The following is a 23,952-nucleotide window of genomic DNA, read 5'->3' on the forward strand; positions in this document are numbered from 1 at the left end:
TTGCTGCCACAGATGCTTTTTGGAAGCATTAAGCAATTACATTCATATCTTCTCTAGGGCTGCCAGTGCAGTACCATGTGAATGCAACAGCCCTTTTGCAGGCTTACGTTATGTCCTCTGAGAGAGGAATGCACGGTCTTAAACTCCTTTTGTTAGGATGAGTACACATCTACTAGAACGATTTGCTTGGACCAAATCAAGTTAGCTTGGAGTCGCTTTTCCTTACTGCCTGTGACAATGTGAGGAAAATGTGTTACTGTTTGCTGGCATTCTCCCTTCCCCTAAGTTGTAAGCTGTAAGTGACTGAAGTGCTCAGTCAAGAGTGCAACTCTTTTAACAACCAACCAGATTTGCTTGGGTATGGTGTAAGACCTGGGGAGCTTGAAATCTCTGCGTGAACTCTGTGTCTGTCTTGTGTGCACATGTGAAATGAGAAACATACTGACGCAAGGAACAGGTGGATTTAATAAAGCCCCCAAAATTTGTTAGAGCGCTTCAAATAGTATTCTTTATATAACTGTTCCTTTTAAAAAAGAATTTGTGCTTCCTGCAGTAATCTAAAATAGTTAGATTTTATGCAAATAGGTACGTGAGGTTTTCAAAGGAATGTGGGGTACTTAAATACCTTTAATGAGCTGGTTGACACATCAGTGCTGCTATCTACGTAAATTTAAACCTCTTCTGTTTTAAGTAGAAAACAGAACAGAAGGTAATATTTTTCTTGAATTTACTGGGTTAGCTGGATCAATTTTTGAAGGCTTTTTATTCTTTCAGGTCGCTGCTAAGTTTCTGCAGTGCTTTTAACCCCTTTCAGCTATAACAATTAGAGTTCTGCTACAGCCTTGTGGAATGCTTTTTGAAGAATGCTACGCCGGCATTTGTAGATGCAGACCTCAGTAGCATGGTGTAGTGGTGCACTTGTCAGTGCTGCTTAAAGGTTGGACCAGGTGATCTTAAAGGTCTTTTCCAACCCGAATGATTCTATGAACTAAACTAATCCACAACTTTTCAAAATTCTTCTCAGTTGATAACTTAGTATTGTGTCTAAGAAACTAATGTATCCTTTTGTTACCTAGGAATTGTCTAAGATTACAATGCCCATTGTGTTCAACGAGCCATTGAGTTTCCTTCAGCGGATAACAGAATATATGGAACATATATACCTCATTAATAAGGCTTGTAGTCATGCAGACCCCTTGGAAAGAATGCAGGTAAGTACCAGCTACCAGCTTCTATTTAGTTCACAAGTTGCTCTCTCCCAGTCTTCTTTTATCTTCTAAAAAAACGTTCACTTGAGTGCATTTTTCTCTGGTGCTATCATAAGAACAAGGCCCTAACCTTTTCAGGACTGCTTTAACTGTGGCTCCTGTTATGTCTTTGTTTGTTGTGAAAATGAGATCTTTGCTTTAAATCATTTTAAGTTGATTTGTTCAGTGGCTCCATGATTTTTAAGTTACTGGACGAAAAATTGTTGTGACAGAGACAAACTTCACCATTCTTTTTCTCCAGACTGGCTGTTGTTCTGTTGTTCCAGTAACTGTTTTTTATTCTATGGTTATGTATAATCCCTGATTCTGTAGTACTAGCCTCACAACAAGAAACTGAATGAATATTGTGATACCAGGCCTGTGTGCGTTAGGGCATACTGGTCTTGCTTACAGCTCTGTTTTACATGAGTGAAATTGAAATGTACTTCTTGTATTCTGTTTTTGTGTGTGTAGTACATATCCCTACTTATCAGCCTGCAAGATATTCTAATGTTCATTTGTATCTGCTAAGATTCAAGAAACCTCATCCATATTAGAAATGATGCTTGCCTGACCAAGGTTTTGGCCTTAAGTAATATATATAGTTTTCTTTTGGTGCAAATAATAAAATCCTGCAATATGCAACAAATACATTAGAATTACGAGTTTAATATAATATACTTTTCTCATAACAATGTGTTCTTATTTGCTTATAGGCTGTAGCTGCTTTTGCAGTTTCTGCTGTAGCTTCTCAGTGGGAGAGAACTGGCAAACCATTTAACCCGCTGTTAGGAGAAACCTATGAATTAACCAGGTAATAATTAAAGTGGGAGCTGAGGCTGTTTGTGTGAGCACACTCTCGTACTAGTTTAGGTGTTTATTCAGGGAAATAAATAAAAATCTACAAACATATATTTCTGACTAAAGCTAAAATTGTTTTCCCCAAACTAATTCTAAATATTTAAGAAGTTTCATAAAAGCTAATAATTTTGTGTTTACGTATTCTTTGAATTATTCGGAGAAAAAATGGTCTAAGTTCTTCTGCCAAAGACACCTGACCAGAGACTATACACTAATTTAAAGCGTGTTTTGCTGATCGTGTCAGGTAGAGGAGTTAGTCTGGGAGACTTTCCGTGTGCTTAAATGAGTGATATGGTGGAGAAATCAATTTCCAATCAGATCTTCTACTGCCGCCCAAGCAGTTTCAGTGTTTTCAAGAGTTATTTCAGTCAAACTTCTTCAAAAGCCTTTCTGGGTAGAAAGCCACTTAGGTGTTTGAATGGGGATAGTTTCTTTGTATAAAGAAGTGTTTAAAGGGGAAAAAGTATTAAGTGTATAATTGCTTTCATTTTATTAATTGTAAAAGTGTCATGGAACTAGAAGAGGGAAACTCTCACCTTCAGAGTAATCTAAAAATCCTTTTTTAAAAAAAGTTACTTATTCTGTAACAATAAAAAAGGAAAGAAAAGAAAAGAGGTTGATGTAGGGGTTAACTTTTTTTTTTTTTTTTGTTGCTAGGGAGGATTTAGGATTTAGGTTTATATCTGAGCAAGTCAGCCATCACCCGCCTATTAGTGCGTTTTATTCTGAAGGCCTCAATAAGGACTTTATTTTTCATGGATCAATCTACCCCAAACTAAAATTCTGGGGAAAGAGTATAGAAGCGGAGCCTCGGGGAACAATTACTTTGGAACTTCTAAAGTGAGTATAAGAAGTCAATACCGTTTATGCTTATATCCTTAACACTTACTTGAACAAAAATGTAGGTCATATTCTACTTTTGGCTCTTTGTCGATGAGCATCTGAAAACCTCTTGCTGAAAAGATGGTGAAAAATTATTTACAGGTTATTTTTCACTCCTTAATTTAAGAACTCTGGTTTTGGAATTATGCCATGCTTGTGTAGCTGTTGCAATTTGACCCAGTTTTTGCACCATGAAAATTAACATTTCCTAAAATGGAATGCAATTGAAAGCTAGTTCTGTGAGGGCACTTAAAATTCAATCAAAGAGCTAAAATTCTATTACCAGGCTATTCAAACTCGTTTCACTTCTAAATGTTGTTGTTGGTTTTGATTGTTTGCATGCATGTTTGTGTGAAAAGAACTGCTGCTTCGGAGTAGCTGCTTTATGTGATGGTGAATGCAAGGAACTTGTCAGGATTTCTATCTATTTAATATTCCCTGTGTACGATCACTTTCCAAGTAAAATCATAAGTACCCTTCCAGGTTATTCCTGGGCTTGTCTCCAATCAAGCATGTCTCAAATAAGGCGACCTTGCACAAGCTGGTTTGTGCCCTGGTGGCACAAAGACTCTGGAGCTTTCCAAAGTGGGTCACAAGCATGTACTATCACAGAACAAGCATTCTGCAATTGAACACTTAAAGGTGCTTTTCCAAAAGCTTTCCTCAGGCCTGACTTTGAGGTTGTTTTGAGATATCTTATGAAACTTCTAAACATTTGGTTTCAATAAAGAGGCAACTTGACTGCCACATCAAGCATTGACTCTTCCTGTAGTTTCTTTTGAAAGCACAGTTTATTCGTCAAGCTGCTGGCATCTAATCTTCCAAAGCTTATAAAAGTATGAACAGGTCTTGAATATAAATGGTGCTGTAAATAGAGGAAATTTCTTCTGAATGTAGAAATATAGCTATGAATCTCAATGTAGAATGCAGACTTGACAAAAATATTCGGTGGAGGGAGAGCCCTTATGTGGAAGACTATTAGAATTCTTGCTCTGCCTAATCAAATCACAGTACAGATTTAAATTGGAGTGTAAACAACTAAAGCACTTGTTTTAAATATTTGCACAGGTTAGTAGCAGAAGCTGAGCTCAAATTTTGAGCCTGTTAATGTTTTGATTCATCCTGCTCTGTTGGTTTGAGGAGTCTGAGAATTATTCGGGGCCTGAGCAAAAGTGTAGTCATTGTTAAGTACTGTATTTATGCTAAAAACAACTGTTTTTGGTGTGGTAGAAAACACACATCTTCCTCGCTTCTCCAGCACAAACGAACGTTTCAATTTGTCTGCACAGGGCATGAGTGTCTTCTGGTATATTTTATGCTACACAAGATTTTGCTGTCAAGTAGTTCATGAATAAAAATGTACACTAAGGCTGGTGGGATGCAGGGTTTTTTTTTCCACTTGAAGAGTAGTCATTATTCTAAAGTATGCTTGAAGATAGTTTGCTGTGGAAAATAGTCAGACGTCATTGATCTGTTTTTTCTCTGTGCTGAAAACTGACAGGTGGAAAGATTAAATATGTGTGTTCTCTCCATGCTTAATGGAAGTAGAAGCACAAGGCATTTGTCACAGAGGACGCTACTTGTTTCTGTGTTTTTGGTACTAAAATAGAGTTTGCAAGCTTTTCTAAGATGGGTTGATTGCTAACCAGGTAACTTTTGCATTTCTTTTATCAGTATTGAAAGATGTGTAAGAATAGGAGGCTTTGATACAGCCAGGCTAGTGATAAAAGGAATCCTGTTACTTAATGTTTTGACTACTTTGACAATAATGTTTTTTAAGGGTTTAGGATCTGTTAACTCATCATTGCAAAGCTTTTTACAAAATGTTACAAAACAAAAACAAGTGGAACATTCCTCATTTTTTTGGACTCTTCCTTCTCAGTAAATCTTTGGGAAAAGGGTGGAATTAAATAATATTTTCAACATTTAAACATCGTGCTTATGAGACTGAACATAGTGCTGTCACGTCCCAACTGATTTTAAACAAAAACTAATCTCACCCCTCAAACCTGCCTTCGGTGAGGCCTGCCTTCAGGCCTCACACACTGATGCCGTGTTCGTGGAAACAGTTTCTGCAGTTGCTGACTCCTATCGTACTCTTCAGGTTCAAAAGCCTTTACCACCCACAGTTTGTATGAAAAATTGCCTAAGTGGTTAGTCTGACCAAGCCTCAAGGAGTGCCTTTACCAACCCTTTGTCAGGTCTGGTGGTGACTAACCTCTGCTGGAGGACTCAGGCATCCATGTTCAGGAATGAAAGATCCTCTCTGGGTTATGATACAGGTTTACAAGAAAGCTTTAGGAAGAAGTTTGTAATGCCGCTGCAGTAGCTGAATAGAAGACAATATTAGGCTTTGTCAGTCCAGTTCTCACCTGAGCATTATCCGTCACGTATAACTTTAAAAGCGCAAATGAAGAAGAAGAATTGCTGGGCTGCTCTTTAAGCTGAGCTGGAATTTGTAATCAAAAGCGCAGCAACTGTAAAACTGACTATTTCAACTATGTAACGGGGAGAAAAGTAAAGGGGGTATCACTTTATTAAATTGCACTAATGTTTGCATACAACACATTGTTGGCTTATAAAGAAAAGTCTGTTTCTTTTCTGTTTTGAAGTTAACTGCAGGCTGTTCACAGGAGTGCTAAATATTTTGCCACAAATAGAATTGAAAACAGGCTTACATTCCACCTCAAGCTCAAGAAACTGATTTATTTTTCTATTTTTTTTACAGACATAACGAAGCCTACACATGGACAAATCCAACCTGTTGTGTACATAATGTAATTATTGGTAAACTGTGGCTAGAACAATATGGAACAGTAGAAATTGTAAATCACAGGTAATGCTAACCATGGAACTGAGGGCTGGCTTATAGGGGTTGCTGCATTGTCGTTACAAAGCAGATACTTTTGATTTTTCTCAGATCTGCGCAGACCTTTATAGGTCCGAAGTCTTTTCTTCCACCTTCTGACAAATGCAAGCTATTCATTGGATTGGGCTTAGTATCATCATAATGTAAAAGGAAAAGGGCTAGATGGCTTCTGGGCTGCAGAGGTTTTACATTTGTGAGTTACCTATTCACATTCAGCCTTATTGACAACGGACAGAAATTAGATTTAACTCCAGAACCATTAAATGGAATAATTGTTGGAGGCTTGCAGTATAGACCTCCTGTTGATTGACCTGTTGATTGTGATTTGCCACTCATTTTAGTTTTAATAATAGAGAATGCCTTAATTTAAGGGTGCAGCACACAAAAATGACTGCAGAGTAGGAAAATGTGAACTTAAAGCATGTCAATTGCTCTGCCAACTGCCTATATAAAAGCTTTTTACCTTACATAAAATAAAAGGGAGAATGACCTTGTAAGAAGGGAGGATTTTTGTGAAAACTGTATTAATTCTGCACCTGTTTTTCTGTCAGTAGGTTAGGGCTTTGATTCAGCAGGGCTGCTGTTTTGATGCTTCTCATCACATCAGATCTAAGTTTCTGTTTCTTGCATTCACACATAAGACTGGGATGGTCTCTGTATGCTTTGTGCTTAACGTAGAAACTTGGCCAGAAACCTCCCTGGGAGACAGTATCTTACATATGTACATCTCAGATGCTGAAGTATAATGTTGCTTTGTGTTTGTAAAATATTTAATTCAGAATTTTTGACATGCAATTTAAAGGTGACTCTTGAATGCCATTAACGAGATTCCCTGTGTAGGTCATTCATAAAGCTTTATTTAATTCCAGTTAGTTGTAAACAGATGTTAACCTGAATTGTGGTGTGTTTATAGTGTATGTTAAGCAGTATGCAAGACTGTATTCCATTTTATTCCTTACATTTTTGGTTAATTTTAGATATACATGAAATTCAGAAGTATGATCATGCTTTCAGTTGGCTTTCACGTGCTTATTTTGTCTTCCTGTGCACATTTTCTTTTTTATCTTTTTTGATGGTATTTTGAAATGCCCTGATAAAATAATAAACCATAGTTAAATAAAAATAATGATAAAAATAATTAATCCACAGTGCTTGCATAGAAAAAGCTAAAATAAGGTGTAGTTAAAGAAAAAGTGAATTTATTAATGTATCTAGGGGCTTGCTTCTTTAAGTGTGTGCTTATTTCCTCTACAGTACTGGAGATAAATGTGTCCTTAACTTTAAACCATGTGGACTGTTTGGGAAAGAGCTTCACAGAGTAGAAGGATACATTCAGGACAAAAAGTAAGTGATAAAAGCCTGTTGTCCTCTCTGTTCCTGAGCACTGTGGCATTACTTTAGTGCTGGCATGATGATGATCACAACCCATGTGACTGCAAAGCAATGCAGATTACAATCATTTGTTCTCGGTGTTGGTTTTAAACTCCTTGATTCTAGGATAAGCACTTTAAGCATTATTAGGAAAAATTTTCCAGTTCAGTCATTTGAAATAAAGGTATTTAGGGAATATGCAGAGTAGTTGCAATTGATTTCACTGTTTTACAGTCACAGTTCCAGTCTTCAGTTTAAAAGAATGAGAATACAGTTATTGGAAGTACTTAATCAAACCTGAAGCTGTGATGTGACTCTGGGGGTCTATATTGTAAGCTCTTGGCTTCGCTGCACCCACACTCATTTTAACAGTAGCAAAAAGCATGTGTCTAAGTCACGAGGATGCATTCTGCAAGACTGCACAGCAGAAAGAGTAGAATAAGGTGAATTGTTTTCTTTGCATTAATCAGGTATCTGGCTTCTAAGAAATTTGCAAAGAAATATACGACAGAGTCGGAAGCTGTGTATTTAATATAGACTAGAATCTGCATGACTCATCTTAGGCTTTATAAGAAGCAAAAGCTAAGTCTCCTTCGCTCTCTCTGCAGCAAAAAGAAGCTGTGTGTGATCTATGGCAAGTGGACAGAATGCTTATGGTGCACTGATCCCACTACATATGAGACTTACAAAAAGAATGAAAAGAGAGGTGGTGAGCAGAAGAAATTGAAGCCGGTAAGACGAAGGATTCTTTAGGGAGTAAAGAGTGCTTACGTCAGTTACGTTGGTCGTGCAGCATTTTAGAGTTTGTGATGCAGACAGCCTTGACAACAAAGGGGTCTGGAGACTTTTGGGTTTTTCATCACGTGTAGGCCAGGTCAGACGTGTTACTCCCACGCCTTAGTGTTAAATGAAAAATGCAAAATGCAGAGGACTGTTGGGTTGCCCAGTATCAACAGAAATCTTGCAGACCCTGGTTGCTTGTTCAAAATGAAAATGATAAACTAAAGTTGAGAGTGATTAGCCTCTGTTTAAGAGGCCTGAACTTTCTTTTAAGTATTACGAGAGGAATCTAGAGCAACAACAGGCCTTGGTTTTAGCTCTGGATTCCGTCACGGTGCAGGCTTATATTTTGACTTCTTTTAAATAATAAGATTTTGTTCATCTTAAGAAAATCAACTCTTTCTTTCCTTCCTTCCTGTTGAATTTATATTTAGATGGGGAACTGCCTGACGGTAAACCAGATGTTGACATGGAAAGTAGTCTAAAAGGGTCTTTTAGAATAGTGTATACTCAAACCAAAGGATTGAAACTAGAATTTTAACCATATGGAGCTATTTTCCAGTGTATAAAACAGGCCCTGTTTAACTTAATGGGGTGTTTTTGAATAAAACAAATGAGCCATGTCAGAGGAGGCAGAAGGAAAATAAAAGGGGAGAGGAAAAAGCGATACTATAACTCTAGACTGTTATTGTGTCTTCTCTTCTGGTTGTTGTGGTTTTAAATCTTTTCTCATGGTGAAAGCCTCTGAACTCTCACAACATGGCTGTGAGCTAAGACGGTCAGATTCTCCTCTGGTTCAGGCTGATGGCAGGAACCGAATATGCAGAAAATAGGTTTTCAGGTAGGTGGGGGAAGCTGCCCAGTGATCTGTGGTCTGTGCAGTTCAAGTAGGTGAAAACACATCTGGTGGTACAGCTTGACAGCTTGTGTTGTTTGGCCTGATCTTGTGCAGAGAGAATGCTTAATTTGTGTGTGCTCTGCTTGCTTTTCAGCTTTACAAGGAAGATGTTATTTTCCGCTGTGTTCGTGCTGTGTGCAGCCTCTTTCTTTCCTCTAACTGCTTACAGAACCAGATTGTATTTTCTTCCTAAAATAGCTAAAGCCAGAACAAAAGTGATTGAGGTCTGTGGAGTGAACAGTGGAATAAAAATAGTGAGGTGATAAAATAAAACTCTTCATTCTGTTTTCCACCCCCATGCAACATTTTGAAATGACAGTCCAGCCCGATGAGATTGCCCGTCCTGACACACGGCTTTCTTTAACTGTAGCACCGAGAATGGGAATGCTGGCCAGAACCATGGAAAATATATATTTTTTTCTTTTTAGCTGTTGAGTTCTTAGTGCAATTTAGGCAGCACATGCATTAATGTAAATGCACTGAGGTGAGGTGTGAGTCCTGATGTGAAAAAGTGGCTTGTTTTAGGTTGAAATAGATGGAATTCGTGAGGCCTTCTGTCATGTTAAGCACCTAGTTTCGGGAATTAATTATTCTGCCTCCATGGAGGCACCAAGAACAGTAGGAAATTTTAAGTGGCAGCTACTCCAAGAAAAGAATAAGAAAAATAAGTAGAAGTAAAACCAGTGTTAGAATGTCAGCCTGCATTAATGTCAGAGGGTCCTGTAAAGGCTCACTTGGTAGCAGAGAGCTGTAGTGAAGGTCTTAGGCAGAAGTCAGCAGCTGTGAGTGACAGTGGGAATCATCTACAAGGACATAATTGTCTTTTCCAATGACACTCTTAAAGGTCCAAGTAGCTTCTGAGATGCATATGTGACCTGGAGTGTGGGGATAAAAAGGCTTTTCTGTGTTTCGAAGCCTAAGAAATCACTGCATTCCTAGATGAGCTGCAAGCCCGCTCTTCTGTTGTCCTTCCGTTTTGTGCAAGGAAAGGGAGCTGGGAACAGGTCTGCTGTGACTTGGTCTTCTGAGAGCAGCCTGCTGAAGAATGTTGCATTTGATTTTATGGATTATAGCAGTGCGTCTGGTAACAAAGGAACTTGGAGAGAGAGACACCGTGTTTTTAAACTTAAGTACCAAGTCTTCGTAGTGAGAACACTGGCAGTGATAACTGCTAATAGAATCTGCATCATAGGAAATCAGATTGGAACAAGAGCGTATCTGTTTTTCAGTCACCCATCCAAATCTTTTGCAAGTGATGAAGCAATACCCAAAAGCATGCGTGTGCTGTGTATCTTTCTTATGCCATTATGAGAACTGGTTTAAACTGCTGCCTTGACTCATCTAAACATGAGGAAGTAATAGGCAAAATTAGTAGTTAGACAAAAGCTATGGTATGGGATAGGAGGGGAGCTATCTAATTTCTGAAAGACATCACTGTTATGTTTTTTTAATGGATGATGAAGCTGTACATAGGTGGTGGGAGACTATTCTGTGTCAGGAGCAAGACGTTAAGATGAAAGTTGGAGGAACAGTGTAAAGAATGAGGAAAAGCAAACGTGAAGGGTGAGGCAGAAGTTCAGGAGAGAGAGTAGCATCTCAAATTTGAACGCGTTCTCCAGCAGTCACTCTGTAGAACTCTAGATGAAACTATCTAATTTCCCTCCGTTCCCCTGCCAAACGTTATCTCTGTTTCAGAGTGAAGATGTTATTAAATCTGAAAATGATGAGGCTGATGATATGCCAGAAGTTCAAGACACCGTGCAGTTTGTGCCAGGCAGTAAATTGCTTTGGAGGATAAATTGTAGACCACCAAACTCATCGCAGGTAACTGTTTCAATCGGTCTGTGTGTTCCTATTAGTAGTGACTCATCCCAGGGAACATGAGCAATGTTCAAAGGAAACCCTGTACAGGTGTCTAGCTGTGGCATGCTTATTGACACATCCTGGCAGTTCTTGCTGCAGCAGCAAAATTAAACCGCAGCAAGCTGTCTGCTTCATCCCTGTGCTGAAAGCATCACTCCTATGTCGAAGGAGACAGAATGCATGATCTGCCTGCAGCTGCTTCAGGGTGCAGTTTGGGGTCATTTGTTAGCCTGTCTGATCTGTCAAGACCTTTGCACCTGGAGTGGCTAAAGTATGGGTGCACGTTCCCTTCTGCTGACCCTGCCGTTGGGAGACAGGCTTACAAAACGTGCAGTAGCTGTGCATCTGGCTATTAACTTAAATAGTTTCAAGTAGACTTTTTTGGGAATTGCGCAAATGGGTGCATAGAGATTTAGCTATTGTCTTTGAAAAAGCCCAGAATGTTGTCCTCTGAAATGAATGAATGAAAGGATGTCTGCTTTCCGGAGAAAAAGGACCTGCTTTTTTAGTTTTGAGTGTGGATTTTTTTTTTTTTTTTAAATCATGGTACGAAATATCAAGCATGAGGAAAATGTATCTTGATCCTCTGCAGCAAAGACTGCATAAGAAATGAAAGGTGTGATTTCCATTCCCTTCTGCCCTTCCTTGTTGCTCCTGCCTTCTCTCCACTTAAAAAAAATTAAGAAAAGCAGTTTGGTTTGCACCTAAACTCGCTTTCAGGGTAGCCAGTGGGAAAAGGTTTGACTCAATAATTTCTCTTAGAAGCTTTGTTGTGTCCATTCGGTATAGGAAATGTACTGCTGCTTTGCCAAAATAACCTGTATTTAATTTGCTTTTAAGATGTACAATTTCACCAGTTTTGCCGTGAGTCTCAATGAACTAGAAAAAGGCATGGAAGCAATATTAGCTCCCACCGACTGTCGGCTACGTCCAGATATCAGAAATATGGAAGACGGAAACATGGGTATGTGTTTGGTGGAGGAAATATTTTAACATCACTAAAATTTGGGGGGGATGTCCGAAGGGATATAGGAACACTGTCCTCAGTTTCTCATTCCCAGAGCAGCCGTAACTTTTTTTCATTCTGTGCTAGCGAGTATGTTTTTGAACAATGTGCAGTGTCTGTTTTCTCTCTGAAATGCCTGGGAGAGCAAGTGTGTCCAAGAGGGATCCCGAGACTGCTGTCCTAGGTTACGGTGTGTTTGCAGGTTTCTTTACTTGGGGAAAACTGCCAGACCTGCTGTCTTGCTCTCACGTTTGTCGGGAAGAACACATGATGAAGTAGTGGAAAAAGCACTGTTATGCGCATTGTAGATTAAATTCTTCCCTGGTGCCTGGGTGCAGTATTTCTGAGAGATAAAAGGCCATAATTTCAGTTTGTACTCTCTAGTCACAACTTCTCTGAAATGACAGTATTAGATTTGCTACCTGCAGTTGTCATTGTGGAGTGAGATTGTGTACAGCGAATGGCTTCTCTTGTTTAAATGAGCTGTATTTTATTTCTCTGCAGTCTTTCCCTTTTTTTTCTGCCTTTTTTTGTTTCAATTTTACTAAATAACCTGTTCCCATTGAAATGTTTGCTAGATGTGGCTAGCAAAGAAAAAGAGAGACTAGAAGAGAAACAAAGAGCTGCTCGCAAGGAGCGTGCAAAAGACGAAGTGGAGTGGCAGACACGGTAAGGAGGAGGGAGTTGGGCATTTACTGCTTGGAATGGTGTGATTTTGTTGCCTGAAATGTTTTTATTCAAGACAACGTGTGTTTGATTTCTTTCATGACAGCACAATTTGTAATGTCACTTAAAGCATTTGCTGGGTCAACATTTAAATAATGTAGCTGGAAGGCAAAATTGCTGATAATTTTGTCCTAGAGAAATTATTTTATAATAAATGCTGCGACCTGTCATAAGTAACTGGTAATGCTGGCTTGTTGGTTTTTTTGGTTGGTTGTTTTTTTTTTTTTTTTGTTCTAAAGCCTACAGAGGTCATCTTTTCTGTTAGAATTAATAAAAAGTTAAGTCTCATCTCTCCTTTAACCAATTTCTGTCCAGCTTTTGGAAGTTGAGTAACGTCCTCTAGGACCTTTTACTTTCAAACTCTTTGGACTTCTTGGCTTGGTTACTTCAGAAATTGCTCTTTTTGTTGCATATTTAAGTGATTTCTCAGTCATAGAGTGCATCGCAGTGACGCGTGATTTGGCTCCCATTCCTTCCGGCTGTTTTTCTCAGAAGCCAGTGCTGTACAGTAAGGTGTACACTCAAGGCCAGTTGCTGCAGGTGTCCCCTTCAAAGGCAAGAACTCTGGGTTGCTCCCATGATCTCATGGAATTCAGCATTCTGTTCCCAAAGCCTGGGGAACAGCTACAGACTAATTCCAGTTAATACCTTTGAAAATGTGGGAAGTTTAATGCCTTATTTTTCATGTTTGGAAAATTTCTGGAGGTAATTTTTTCCCAGTAAGAAATATCAGTGTCTTCTGACAGTGTTCTTGTGAAAGAAACAAAGTTGTGTTTGTTTTTTTCTGCTCTTCTAACAGTTTGCCTTCTTTTTATTATTTTTTTCACAGATGGTTTCATCAAGGCACTAACCCATACACTGGGACTTCAGATTGGCTGTACTCAGGTGGCTATTTTGATAGAAATTTCTCAGACTGTCCAGACATATACTGAAATTATGGAACCAATTGCTCATCTCATCTGGACATCACTAGATTTCATTCTAAGCCAGTTATTCTGGTTTTGTTAATAGCAAAAACCAGCTTTTCTAAGTAAATTTTAACAAAACATCTATCAGTCAACAATCAAGGATTTAATTATCACTAATGTTGGATTGCCAAATATTTAAATACTGTTGCGTTCTTCCCGTAAAGCTGCACCTGAAATCATCATGTTTTCACTAATTTTTAAAGGGACCTTTGGTTCTTCATTTTTTTTCCCCCTCTCATTTTTGTCAGGAAGGTATGCTGTATCTGGTAGAGCTCATAACATCCTTGAAAACTGTGTAACTTTAATAAAATAGAGATAATATCCTCTTTACTTAGTACAATAGTGAAGAATCTGAAGTCTTCTGAACTTGGAGCAGGGATGAAACGTTAATATGGTACCAACGTGATAAAATCTAGTACTGTTCCCCATGAAGAGATGCATGTGAAACTCTCATACGGTATGTAGCACTATATGGGGATTGGAGCTTCTGGCCCCTCTCTCTCAATATGATTTAATAATTCAAAGACTTGGAGAGACAAGAAACAACTTTAGCTTCTCAAACTGTAGTTGTCTGTTACAGAGTCTTCACAATTTTTGGACACTGTGAGCATTAAACTGTATACCTGTGATAAAATTACATAAAAATATATGTTAAGAGAAGAGAAAGGTGCATTAAAAATTGTGTGCTTTTTCTGAAGTCAAATGCTGTTCTTAAAATAAGAGAAGCTTCAGAAGCAATTGTAGGAATGTAGAGGTGGTTACAATGTAAAATATATTGCTTGCTACCACTTGGAGGCTTAGATCTTCCGCACTACTTTTGGCAGCTTTGGCACTGTGTACGCTTCTAGACTAAACTTTTATTTGGAAGCACTTGGTATATATATCCACACAGGTTCATATTTCCAGGATGTTTTTGTTTGCATGTTTTTCTTTATTAGGTCATGTCTGTTTTGTACGTTGTGAAAAAGCAGAATCAATTTAAAGCTGTGGCATAGTTGTACCTTTTACACGTTTTCTGTGAGCACGTGATGGCATAAAAGTGGGATTTTTTTGTTCCATATCGAAACATCGAAGCCACGTAATATTGGACATAACTGAGCTACAGATCAATTACTGAACTGATGCATTCATTTTCTTTCAAAGTGGTACATTTCTTGGGGGGCGAGGGGGAGAGGGGGAAAGGAGGCTTGAAAAATTAGGTCCAGTAATTAAAACTAATCCTATGGTTGCTTGTTCTTTTATGAAAGCTTCTAATCGAGTAACTAGGCAAAAATGGAAAGTGGCTACACTACTGTTAGATTTACGGTAAAATTCAGTAATTGCTGGTGTTAAGCATCAGCACCTTGAGGAATTTGTGGAAGAATCAATCCAACTGATGCCTAAACATGTTTGTGGCTTCATCCAAAGTGTAGATTGTTCTTCTATCCTAGCTACAGGATTAGAAAGCAAAAGGAAATGAACATACAGAGAAACACTTTTGTCTCAATGTATGCATCTAATGATTGGATTAACCTTAAATTTGGGGGATTTCATTGTCTTCCTCATTGGAAAAATGGGAGAAATTGTAAAATTCCCCAAAATTGTAAGATTCCCAAAAAGGGCCGAATCTGAACGTGCTCATGGCAACTTTATTGTGTTGCCAGAAATTGTGCTTTGAGCTGATTGCAAGTTTTTCAAACACACGAGCTAGACATGGTAATAAGGCGTAGACAGTAAGTTTGTATTTGCTCCTAATAAATGCATAGACACTTTTAAAAAGACCTTGCTGATCTGTATGGGACAGCATAAAAACACTTTCATCCTTTTTATAAAAAATGGATTTTAATGACTGTTCCAAGCACTGTAATCCTCCTTGCAGACTCTCTGCAGGCTGACTGGTGAACCATTTATATTAGATGAGGATTGAAAAGATTCACAGTTTAAGCCAGTTTAACATCTTCTGGGAGTTTAAAACTTGCTTGAACTAAATAATATGTTTAAAGTTTGAGTCATGTTTCTAAAACAATACATATAAATAGAATTATCAGAATGGAAAAAAAGTAGAGTAATTGCTAAAGAAATACTCTGGTTTTAAGAAGGAACGTGCAGGTTAGCATCTCTCTCCTCTAGGTTATAATTCTAATTCAAAGACCTAAACCCCTTTCATTATGCAAAATCAGAGACAATTGTAACAACGTTTAATCAAAACTTCAGTATAGAATTTTCATGGAATTTAAAAAATGAACTGGAAAGTTTTCTAAAATAAGAACACTTCTTTAGTTATGTCTTTACCCTTTTCTCCTCTTCCCTTAGTGTAATGTTCAGTGAAATTTCAGATTGGTTCCAAGTCTGTTCTTTTAATTTATTGTTCTTCATCGAAAACATTAACAAAGTATTTTCTCATTGCTGCCAACAAATTTATGCCTGGCTAGCCATGGGATGCCTAAACCACGTTGTCATTGCTCTGAAAGTGAAAAAGTTTTATTTTAAATGCAGATCTCGCCTCAGTAGTTTACATGTCAAAACTTTAATAACTTTGCACCTTTTAAAAGAATGTCACTTTTATAACTTGATTAAACACTGTATATAAGATAAATGTGTTAGTATATGTTAATACAACTATGTAGAGAAACCATCTAGAAAGAGATTATAATAAATACTTAATTCCCTTTGGGCCTCTAGGTGGTGAGAGAGAGGTTTTTGTGAAGTGAGACTCGCGTTCTAGGGCAAGAAAACTGTCGGAGATCGCTCTGGCTTTGCTGCTCGGCCATGGCCGGGTCCCTTTTTGTTATCACCGTGATGCTATCAGACAAAAGGCGATTTAAATCGCAGCTTGGGACACCCCCTGTGGAGTCCTGCAGGGGACCCGTGAGGTGAGGGGCGAGAGCAGCCCCCGTGGTGCGGGGCGATTTGTGGCGATTTGTGCCCCTCGTCCGGGGACGTGCCCAGGGCCGGGGCTTTGGCTGAGTTGTGGTAGGAGGAAAAAATTAACTGTGTGGCTTTTGACTTGTGTCTTTGAGGCGATGTCATACTGCAGGTTGGGAGCAGCTTCTTCCAAACATCAGCCTCTTCTGGAATTGTTGGTACCCCAATTAACGCAGATGGGAAGTATATACCCCAAATTAACCAGGAAAAGGAAACAGGACTAAATGGCAGTATTTACTGCTGTTTAGTAACTGAAACCCATTTCTCATCGATTTGAAACCTGCTGTTGGAAGGAAAAAATAGAAAAGCTCTCCCCCCATTGCTCAGGTAACCGCCTCCCAGCGGTGTTACCACAGGCCTCAACCCCTTGGCCACGGACTGCCTGGCCCCGTGCACCCCACAGCCGCTTTCTGAGTGGGATTTATTTTTAATAAACGGAATTTTATTGACTTTTATTTAACGGCTGTCGGTACGCATCTCTGTCACACACAGCTCTTGTTTCCATACAACTCCGCCCAGGGCCGCGCGGCCCCTCAGAGGGCGGGGGGGGGGGGGGGAACCGCCGCCATCTTCCCGCCGTGATGACACAGCAGGCGGGGGAGGGGCGGGCCGCCGGCTGAGTGACAGCCGCGCCATCCAACCGCGGGGGGCCGAGGGGGGGCCCGCCCCGCCCGGCTGTGGGCGGGCTTCCGGCGCGCGGGGCAGGAAGCGGCAGCGGCGCGGGGCCTGAGGGCGGCGGCGGCGGCAGGTACCGGGGGGGGGGGGAGGGGGAGCGGGGCCGGGCCCTGAGGGGCCTGAGGCGCCTGAGGCGGCTCCGGGCCCTGAGGGGCGGCCGCGGGGCTCGGCGGGGCCGGGCGGCCTCGTCCCGGGTCCCTGAGCGCCCCCCCCCCCCCCCCGTGCCCGCAGGATGTCCTCGGGCGCGCTGTTCCCCAGCCTGGTGCCGGGCTCCCGCGGCTCGTCCAGCAAGTACCTGGTGGAGTTCCGCGCCGGGAAGATGGCGCTGAAGGGCAGCACCGTGACGCCGGACAAGCGGAAAGGGCTCGTGTACATCCAGCAGACCGACGACTCCCTCATCCACTTCTGCTGGAAGGACCGCGCCTCGGGCACCGTGGAGGACGTGAGTGCGGCCCCGGGGCGCTGAGGGGCGGCCTCGGCCCGGCCTCGGCCCGCGGCACCGCGCCGGGAGCTCCCTGAGGCGGTCCGGGGTGAGAGGGGGTCCCCGGGGCCTGGCGGAGCCGCGCTGCTTTGGGACGGACGGGAGGAGGCCGGGGAGGAGGGCAGGGGGCTCGGGGAGGCTGGAAGTAACATCCCTGCGCTCCCTGTAACGCCCGTTCCTTCCTCCCGCCGCCTCTTCCAGGATTTGATCATTTTCCCCGACGACTGCGAGTTCAAAAGGGTGCCGCAGTGCACTACCGGCCGCGTGTACGTATTGAAGTTCAAGGCGGGATCCAAGCGGCTCTTCTTCTGGATGCAGGTTTGTGGGAGGTAAATGGTAAAGGTCTGGGAGCAAGCCGCTGCCAGCTCGCCTTGTACCAAGAGCGGCTTCCTTGCAGGAACCGAAGACCGACAAGGACGAAGAGCACTGCCGCAAAGTGAACGAGTATCTCAACAATCCCCCAATGCCCGGTGCTTTGGGTGGAAACGCGAGCGGAGGCCACGAGCTGTCGGCGTTAGGAGGTACAGTCCGTTCCCTGCTCTTCCACGCGAGGCCCTTGTTTAGAATTAGCACTTGTAGCTCCTTAGGGAGACATTCCTGCTGGCTTTGGAGGGTGAGTTGGGGACAATGTTAATACCAGAAGTGTAAACGTGCTTTTGGCACAATAAACTGCGCTGTTGTAATAGGTGCCGGCTGAAAGTTAAGACTGCCAGAAGAAGGGGCTTGATCCCAGTAGATTCTCTGGAGTCTTACCTTTTTACGAAGCCGAGTTGCATTTATCTTTTATGAGCATCATGAATCAGTAAACACTTGAAACTGTTTTTTCCATACAGAATGTGATGCCAATTAATCTCCTGCTGTTTGAGCCGGAGTGCTGTGAAAAAAACCTCTGTGAATATGTTGTGTTTCAGAATGTTTTTGTTTTTAGGTGAGGGTGGCTTGCAAAGCCTTCTTGGAAACATGAGCCATAACCAGCTCATGCAGCTGATCGGACCAACGGGCTTAGGAGGACTTGGTAAAATGCTTTAATATCTTTATGCCAAAATGGTATTTTCTCCTGCCAGGTTAAATCTTATACCTGACGATATTCTCAAGTGGTGCTATTGATTTGGATAGCGCTTCATTCACGTGAGAAAGCAGCAAGGCCCTGCCTCAAACGTGAGCTGTGGGGCGAAAAAAAAAAAAAAAAGGCAGGAAATGAGGGGTACCAAATTCCAGATGGCACTCATCTTAGGGTGCTGTCTGCAAGGAACGTAGGCTCTGCTCCTTGCTCTGCTGAATCTTCTGCCTTTTTTTTTTTGTTGTTGTTGTTCTTGTTTTTAAACCCCTTCCTCTTCCTCCTAAATATTCACTGGAGCAGGAACTGAAAACCAGGGGCTCCTGGGTGAGCATCCCAGCTGTCCAGCTGTGGGCTCTTGCTCGTATCGTCTCTGATCCAGTGAATATTTGTGTGCAAAGCAGAGTTCAGGAGGAAGGTTGGCGCGTACCCGCCCTGCAGCAATCTGTTGTGAGAAGAGGAAGGCTCAGCTTAGGGCTTTCTCTTCTGGGGAGAGCTCGAACCACTGCTCTGCTTTTTCTAAAGGGCCCGATAGTGGCGCTGGAGTCACCGCAGCGGTCTGTTCTCAACGCTGCCCGTGCTCCAAGGCCAGCAGAGCAGTTACTGAGAAATCAGACCCCGGAAGGCAAAGGAATACCTAGCAGGTGGCAGTGACTGAGGTTCTGTGCTTAAGCTCCAAAGTCCATTTTTGCGGATCTAGCAGTAGTGTAATTAATTACGAGCTTCAGATACAGGTCTGGCGTTGGTGGGATGTTCAGATGCAAATCTAACGTTAGCGCTGGAAGATTCTGACTTCCTAGGATGTGTTTGGAAAAGACCTTCTTGCTTCCTTCTTGAAGCTTCACATGACTCCTGGAACTTCCTTCCTCTTATTCTCAACACGTTTTTTTCAGCAGCTCTTCTTCCTTTCCCTTTACATCTAGCCGTAAGACAGCTCGACACGTAACTCAGAACCATCTGCTTGCCTCGGCAAACAGTGGTTGCGGTGAGTCCGTGTGGATCTCTTCCCTGGGTAGCATCTGGTTCTCTGACATCTGGTTTGCACCTCTCGGGACTTTGCTTCTATTGCAGCTCCTGGGTAAACTTTTCCGAGCAAGGCCAAGCTGGGTAGAGTAGCACGCGGTGCGGCCTGGTTAGCTTGTTTCACCCCGGTGTCCCTGCTGCTGTGGGAGCTCTGTGTGAGTGAGCACAAGGCAGGCCCTGCGGGCTGGGTTCCACACGTGAGGAGCGGTCCTGTGCAAAGCACGGAGCGCACCAGGACCGGCAGGCGGCCGGTGCTTGCTCTGACCGCCTGCGTTCTGCGGTCTGTTCGTCGGGGCGCTGACAGCGCTGCTGCTCTGCCCTCTGTGCCTGCAGATAGGTCCCAGGAGCTGGACGATGAATGCAGAGTAGAAAAGTGCGTCTGAGCAGGCGTGGTGCGACAAGGCACCGAATGGAAGGCGTGTGGTGAATGGAGCGTCTGGTGATTATGGCTCAGAGGAATTGTAGGGGACGGTCGGTCACTGACAGCTCCGCTGCACCCAGGAGCCGAGCCTCTCCCCAGCTCTTCAGCTGGTGTTCGGGGTGCTGCAGTGATTCCCTGGTGGCTGGACGTGGTGTGGGTGAAGGAGGCTCTGCTCTGACTTCTTGGCATGTGACGGTCGGCTGAGGGTCTGGTGTTGGTTTCCTGCTGCGTTTCTCGATCACCGTCCTGGGAGCACTTCAGTCCTGTGCGGGGTTGTTCTCGCTTGGCTCTGCCTGGGGGGTGTTTAAGGACTCATTTGCTTCTGCCGCTGTATCTCTGCGTTAGGTGTGAAGCCGCAAAAACTGCAGGTGTGGGGGGGAGACAGCGGTGGTGCCTCAGAGGCTGCCTCTGCAGTCTTGTGCTGAGGGCCTTGGCTTTAAAGTTTAGGGACCAGTTGGATTTTTGGAACGTAGCAGATAAAGGGAGAGAGAGAGAGAGCTCTGTTACAACAGTCACGCGTGTACGGCACGAACCGAAGTCATTTCATCCTTGTGTACATCCAGAAATCGAGTAATTTCTAAAACGTGCGAGTAAGGCAGGTTTCTAACGGGGATGCAAGCTCCGAAAACGAGAGCTGTTTATTTACAGAGCGGTGGGTGGGGGTTGGTCCGGGCTCTTTTCACCCCCTCCTCCTTTGTTTTAGCAATAAAACCTTTCAGGTACAAGAGTGACCTCTCTGGACCAGAGAGGTGCAGGAAACCTGAAAAAAAAAAAACCTCTAAACCTGTTCTTCTCTTGTGTTTGCGGAAGGTGGGCTGGGTGCGCTGACAGGTCCTGGGCTGGCTAGTCTGCTTGGAAGTGGGGGACCCCCGACCAGCAGCTCGTCATCAAGGTAGGGCGCCCCTTCGGTCCCAGGCTGTAACAGCTTCCTCATGTGAAGTTGCTGCTTACCTGGGAGGAATCGTGGCCAACCGAATGGAAAATGTAACGGGAATTAAGACTGCTTCTTACTTCGCTAAACTGAGGGTGTTAATTTTTATTGTAGTTTGAAAAGAAGCTTTTTGAAAAGAAGAGGCAGAACTGCTTTTTGCAGGGCATTAACTCCACGCGAATTGTCTTTCCAGCTCTCGCAGCCAGTCAGCTGCTGTGACACCATCTTCCACGACTTCTTCTACACGCGTAACGCCTGCCCCGTCCGTTCCTGCGGCTGCCTCCGTGACCAGCCCGAGCCCCGTCCCAAGTTCGGGTAACGGAACCAGCTCGGCCACGAGCCCGACCCAGCCCATCCAGCTGAGTGACCTTCAGAACATTCTAGCTACCATGAATGTGCCGTCTGGAGCAGGAGGGCAGCAAGGTAACGGTGTTCTGGCCAGGCAGAGCTGTTTTACTGTCCGGTCCCGTTCTAACTTGGTTTGAAAGGTCTCTTAAATGTTTATATGTTTATTTATTTTGAGTGCTGATCTTCTTGGCTGCTTCAGGAATCTTACCCTCGCTCCAGAACTGAGAGAGGGAGGGAGGATGCCAGCAGCGTGCTAAATGCGTTTCGGTACTCCGCTGGAACATTTTGTTTACGTGACAAGATGCGGGTTTGTCCGTAGTCTCACAGCCAGCCATTTATTTTCTTCCTAGTTGACCTGGCAACTGTTCTGACTCCCGAGATAATGGCTCCCATTCTGGCCAACGCTGAAGTTCAGGAGCGGCTGATGCCTTACCTTCCCTCAGGGGAATCCCTGCCGCAGACTGCAGAAGAGATCCAGAACACCCTGACATCTCCGCAGTTCCAGCAGGTAGCGGTCAGAGCGCAGGTCCCCTTCCCTCCTCCCGTGTGTGTCACGATTCGTCCTGCCCGGCTTTTTTAGGTCCCTGCCGCTGCTCGGAGCAGGAATTTGATCTGTAGAGGTGGAAGTGGGGAGGGACACGATTTAGTGGGGCGCTGGTTTGTCCTGCCCGTGGCCACCCAAGGGCAGATCACAAAGGGTTTGTTTTTTGTTTTTTGGTTTTTTTTTAACTTTCTTTTGGATTTGGGCTTTACCTTTGTCATGGATATAAATGCTCTCTGGCAAATGACAGCAGAGTAGCAGCAAATTCACTCATATCAGAGTGGATTGTAAGCAGTCCCTTTAAAGTTCAGTCATTAAAACAAATACATAGAAGGGAAGAGATGCGAATGTTTACAGCACTACTTCCCTGTTTCCCTCCTGAAACACCAGTATTTAATTCCAGGAGTGTCCATTTGGACATACTGATCAGATTAAATCTGGTGTACTACAGGCCGGCTTGAATTTAAAGTGACTAAAATTTGTCAGTGAGCAAAATTCCCCTGGCTAAAGAATGTTTTTAGCTTAAACTGTGGCAAGTCTTGTGCAGACAGGACTTCAGAAATGAGGGCTGTTGTTGATCAGCGAACTGATGACAGCACATCCTGCACCTAAGCGGGGCAGCCACGTGCTGGGGTGCCAGGAGGTTCCGTCACTGCGATTGTTTCCTGCTCGGTCCAGTACGGCTTGTTAATTTGTGCCTACTGGCACATAGTTCAAGAACAAACACTGCTCCTCCTTACAAAATACTCACAGGGCCTGTGGTGTAGAGGCATTTCCAGGCCTGGCCCCAGTGCAGTAGGTTGTTGGGTTGGTTTTTGTTTGTTTGTTTCGGTTTATTTGTTCTAAAGAGGGTAGAGGCTGCGCCCAGGTGGGCCGTGTGGTCAGTGTCCGTAACAGGGTGTGGAAACGGCCAGGGACCGCTGGCCTCACTCGGTTATTGCACAGTAGCCACAGCCACATGGTGACGGAGAAACGTGGTGCAAGCGTGGTTTTGGTGCTCTTGCCTCCTGTTCACAGGCATTGAGCATGTTCAGTGCTGCCTTAGCTTCAGGACAGCTCGGCCCACTAATGAGTCAGTTCGGCTTACCCGCAGAGGCAGTAGATGCAGCAAATAAAGGAGGTACGTACCGCTGCTGTGGGGACCGTGATGAAGTGGTTGGGTTTGTTTCTTTCTTTTTTGTGTGTGTGTGTTTTGTGATTTTTTTTTTTTAATTTTTTTTTTTTGCACTGCACATACGTAGCCCTTGAATACAAAAGGTAATGATTCTGAGTAACTGTCAAAAGCTGACTCTTACACTGCTGGTTCTGAAATCAAAAGGCGAGTGGCTTGGGCGTTGTGCAGCAGACACGGTGCTGATGTCAGGCTTGGAGTTAGAGAATTCAGGGCTCTGCAGAGGGATGTGCTGAGCAGCCTTCTGGTTGTTTTATTGAAAGGGCTACACGTGACCAGAGATGGTCAGGCAGCTTGTTTAGAAATACTTTTTTTTTTTTTTAATGAGAGTCATTAATGATTCAGCTAAAATAAGTTCAGAGCTAGGGCCTTTAGCACTGGGAAAGGGGGAAAGTACCGCTTTTCCTTGAGGAATGTTTAGAATCTAGTCCGTTATGGAAGTAATTCAGTGCTTAGGCTGCCTGTACACAAGCTTAAATTGCATAAATCCAGAAGTGCATTATATGGTGAATGAGCGTTAGCATTTTCTTCTCTGCTAATAGGCTCTCACTATTAAGCAATGGTTTGCTTTCCAACTAATGACTCTTAACTTCATGCAGACAATGAATTCTGTCCCAGAAAATGCGAAATTAAATAACTAATGTATTTAACTTCTAGATGTAGAAGCGTTTGCCAAAGCAATGCAGAACAGTGTGAAGTCAGACCAAAAGGAAGGAGACTCTAAGGACAAGAAAGATGAAGAGGAAGATATGAGTTTAGATTAAGTTATTTGCTCTTCCTTACAGATATCCTAGATACTAACTTAAGCAACTGCAGTAGGATTACTAACTTCATATTATGCTTATATAAATCTACAAATAAAGGAATTTTCTTTATCTGCCATACTGTTTTTGTTTTCTCAGTCTATTTGACATGCACTTAAGCAGTAC

General features: G+C 42.9%; 2 protein-coding genes across 8 annotated transcripts in view; both read left to right on the top strand.

The window, feature by feature from the left end:
- The window catches only part of OSBPL2 (oxysterol binding protein like 2), a 36,706-nt gene extending 20,575 nt beyond the window's left edge, over nucleotides 1-16,131 (top strand). For all 6 annotated transcript variants that reach the window (XM_040575610.1, XM_040575609.1, XM_040575611.1 and 3 more), the window contains 10 exons: nucleotides 1,077-1,211; nucleotides 1,964-2,061; nucleotides 2,766-2,948; nucleotides 5,719-5,826; nucleotides 7,114-7,203; nucleotides 7,839-7,962; nucleotides 10,604-10,732; nucleotides 11,612-11,735; nucleotides 12,356-12,446; nucleotides 13,333-16,131. In XM_040575610.1, coding sequence (XP_040431544.1) covers nucleotides 1,077-1,211; nucleotides 1,964-2,061; nucleotides 2,766-2,948; nucleotides 5,719-5,826; nucleotides 7,114-7,203; nucleotides 7,839-7,962; nucleotides 10,604-10,732; nucleotides 11,612-11,735; nucleotides 12,356-12,446; nucleotides 13,333-13,435 — 1,185 coding nt within the window. In that variant the 3' untranslated portion in view covers nucleotides 13,436-16,131. The remainder of the gene's footprint in view (nucleotides 1-1,076; nucleotides 1,212-1,963; nucleotides 2,062-2,765; nucleotides 2,949-5,718; nucleotides 5,827-7,113; nucleotides 7,204-7,838; nucleotides 7,963-10,603; nucleotides 10,733-11,611; nucleotides 11,736-12,355; nucleotides 12,447-13,332) is intronic.
- On the top strand, nucleotides 1,205-23,905 carry ADRM1 (ADRM1 26S proteasome ubiquitin receptor). Of its 2 annotated transcripts, XM_040575615.1 has the most exons (12): nucleotides 1,205-1,211; nucleotides 4,396-4,399; nucleotides 17,085-17,123; nucleotides 17,282-17,492; nucleotides 17,733-17,849; nucleotides 17,929-18,052; nucleotides 18,460-18,546; nucleotides 20,843-20,924; nucleotides 21,157-21,386; nucleotides 21,662-21,819; nucleotides 22,870-22,972; nucleotides 23,681-23,905. In XM_040575615.1, exons 4-12 carry the CDS (start codon nucleotides 17,283-17,285, stop codon nucleotides 23,785-23,787), a joined length of 1,218 nt encoding a protein of 405 aa, XP_040431549.1. In that variant the 5' UTR covers nucleotides 1,205-1,211; nucleotides 4,396-4,399; nucleotides 17,085-17,123; nucleotide 17,282; the 3' UTR covers nucleotides 23,788-23,905. The 2 variants fall into 2 exon arrangements, with proteins under 2 accessions (XP_040431549.1, XP_040431550.1); XM_040575616.1 differs by lacking the exon at nucleotides 4,396-4,399 and having other exon boundaries at nucleotides 1,205-1,215.
- The last annotated feature ends 47 nt before the right edge of the window (nucleotides 23,906-23,952 follow it).

Source organism: Cygnus olor, chromosome 16, assembly GCF_009769625.2.
Source record: "Cygnus olor isolate bCygOlo1 chromosome 16, bCygOlo1.pri.v2, whole genome shotgun sequence".
In the NCBI taxonomy this organism is placed as follows: Eukaryota; Metazoa; Chordata; class Aves; order Anseriformes; family Anatidae; genus Cygnus; species Cygnus olor.

Bases quoted from the DNA above. Each gene is read 5' to 3' on its own strand.
- ADRM1 (XM_040575616.1), top strand. From the start codon at position 17,283: ATGTCCTCGGGCGCGCTGTTCCCCAGCCTGGTGCCGGGCTCCCGCGGC. The intron at 18,053-18,459 runs GTACAGTCCGTT...TTTTGTTTTTAG, and splicing joins CGAGCTGTCGGCGTTAGGAG to GTGAGGGTGGCTTGCAAAGC. The intron at 22,973-23,680 runs GTACGTACCGCT...TTTAACTTCTAG, and splicing joins AGATGCAGCAAATAAAGGAG to ATGTAGAAGCGTTTGCCAAA.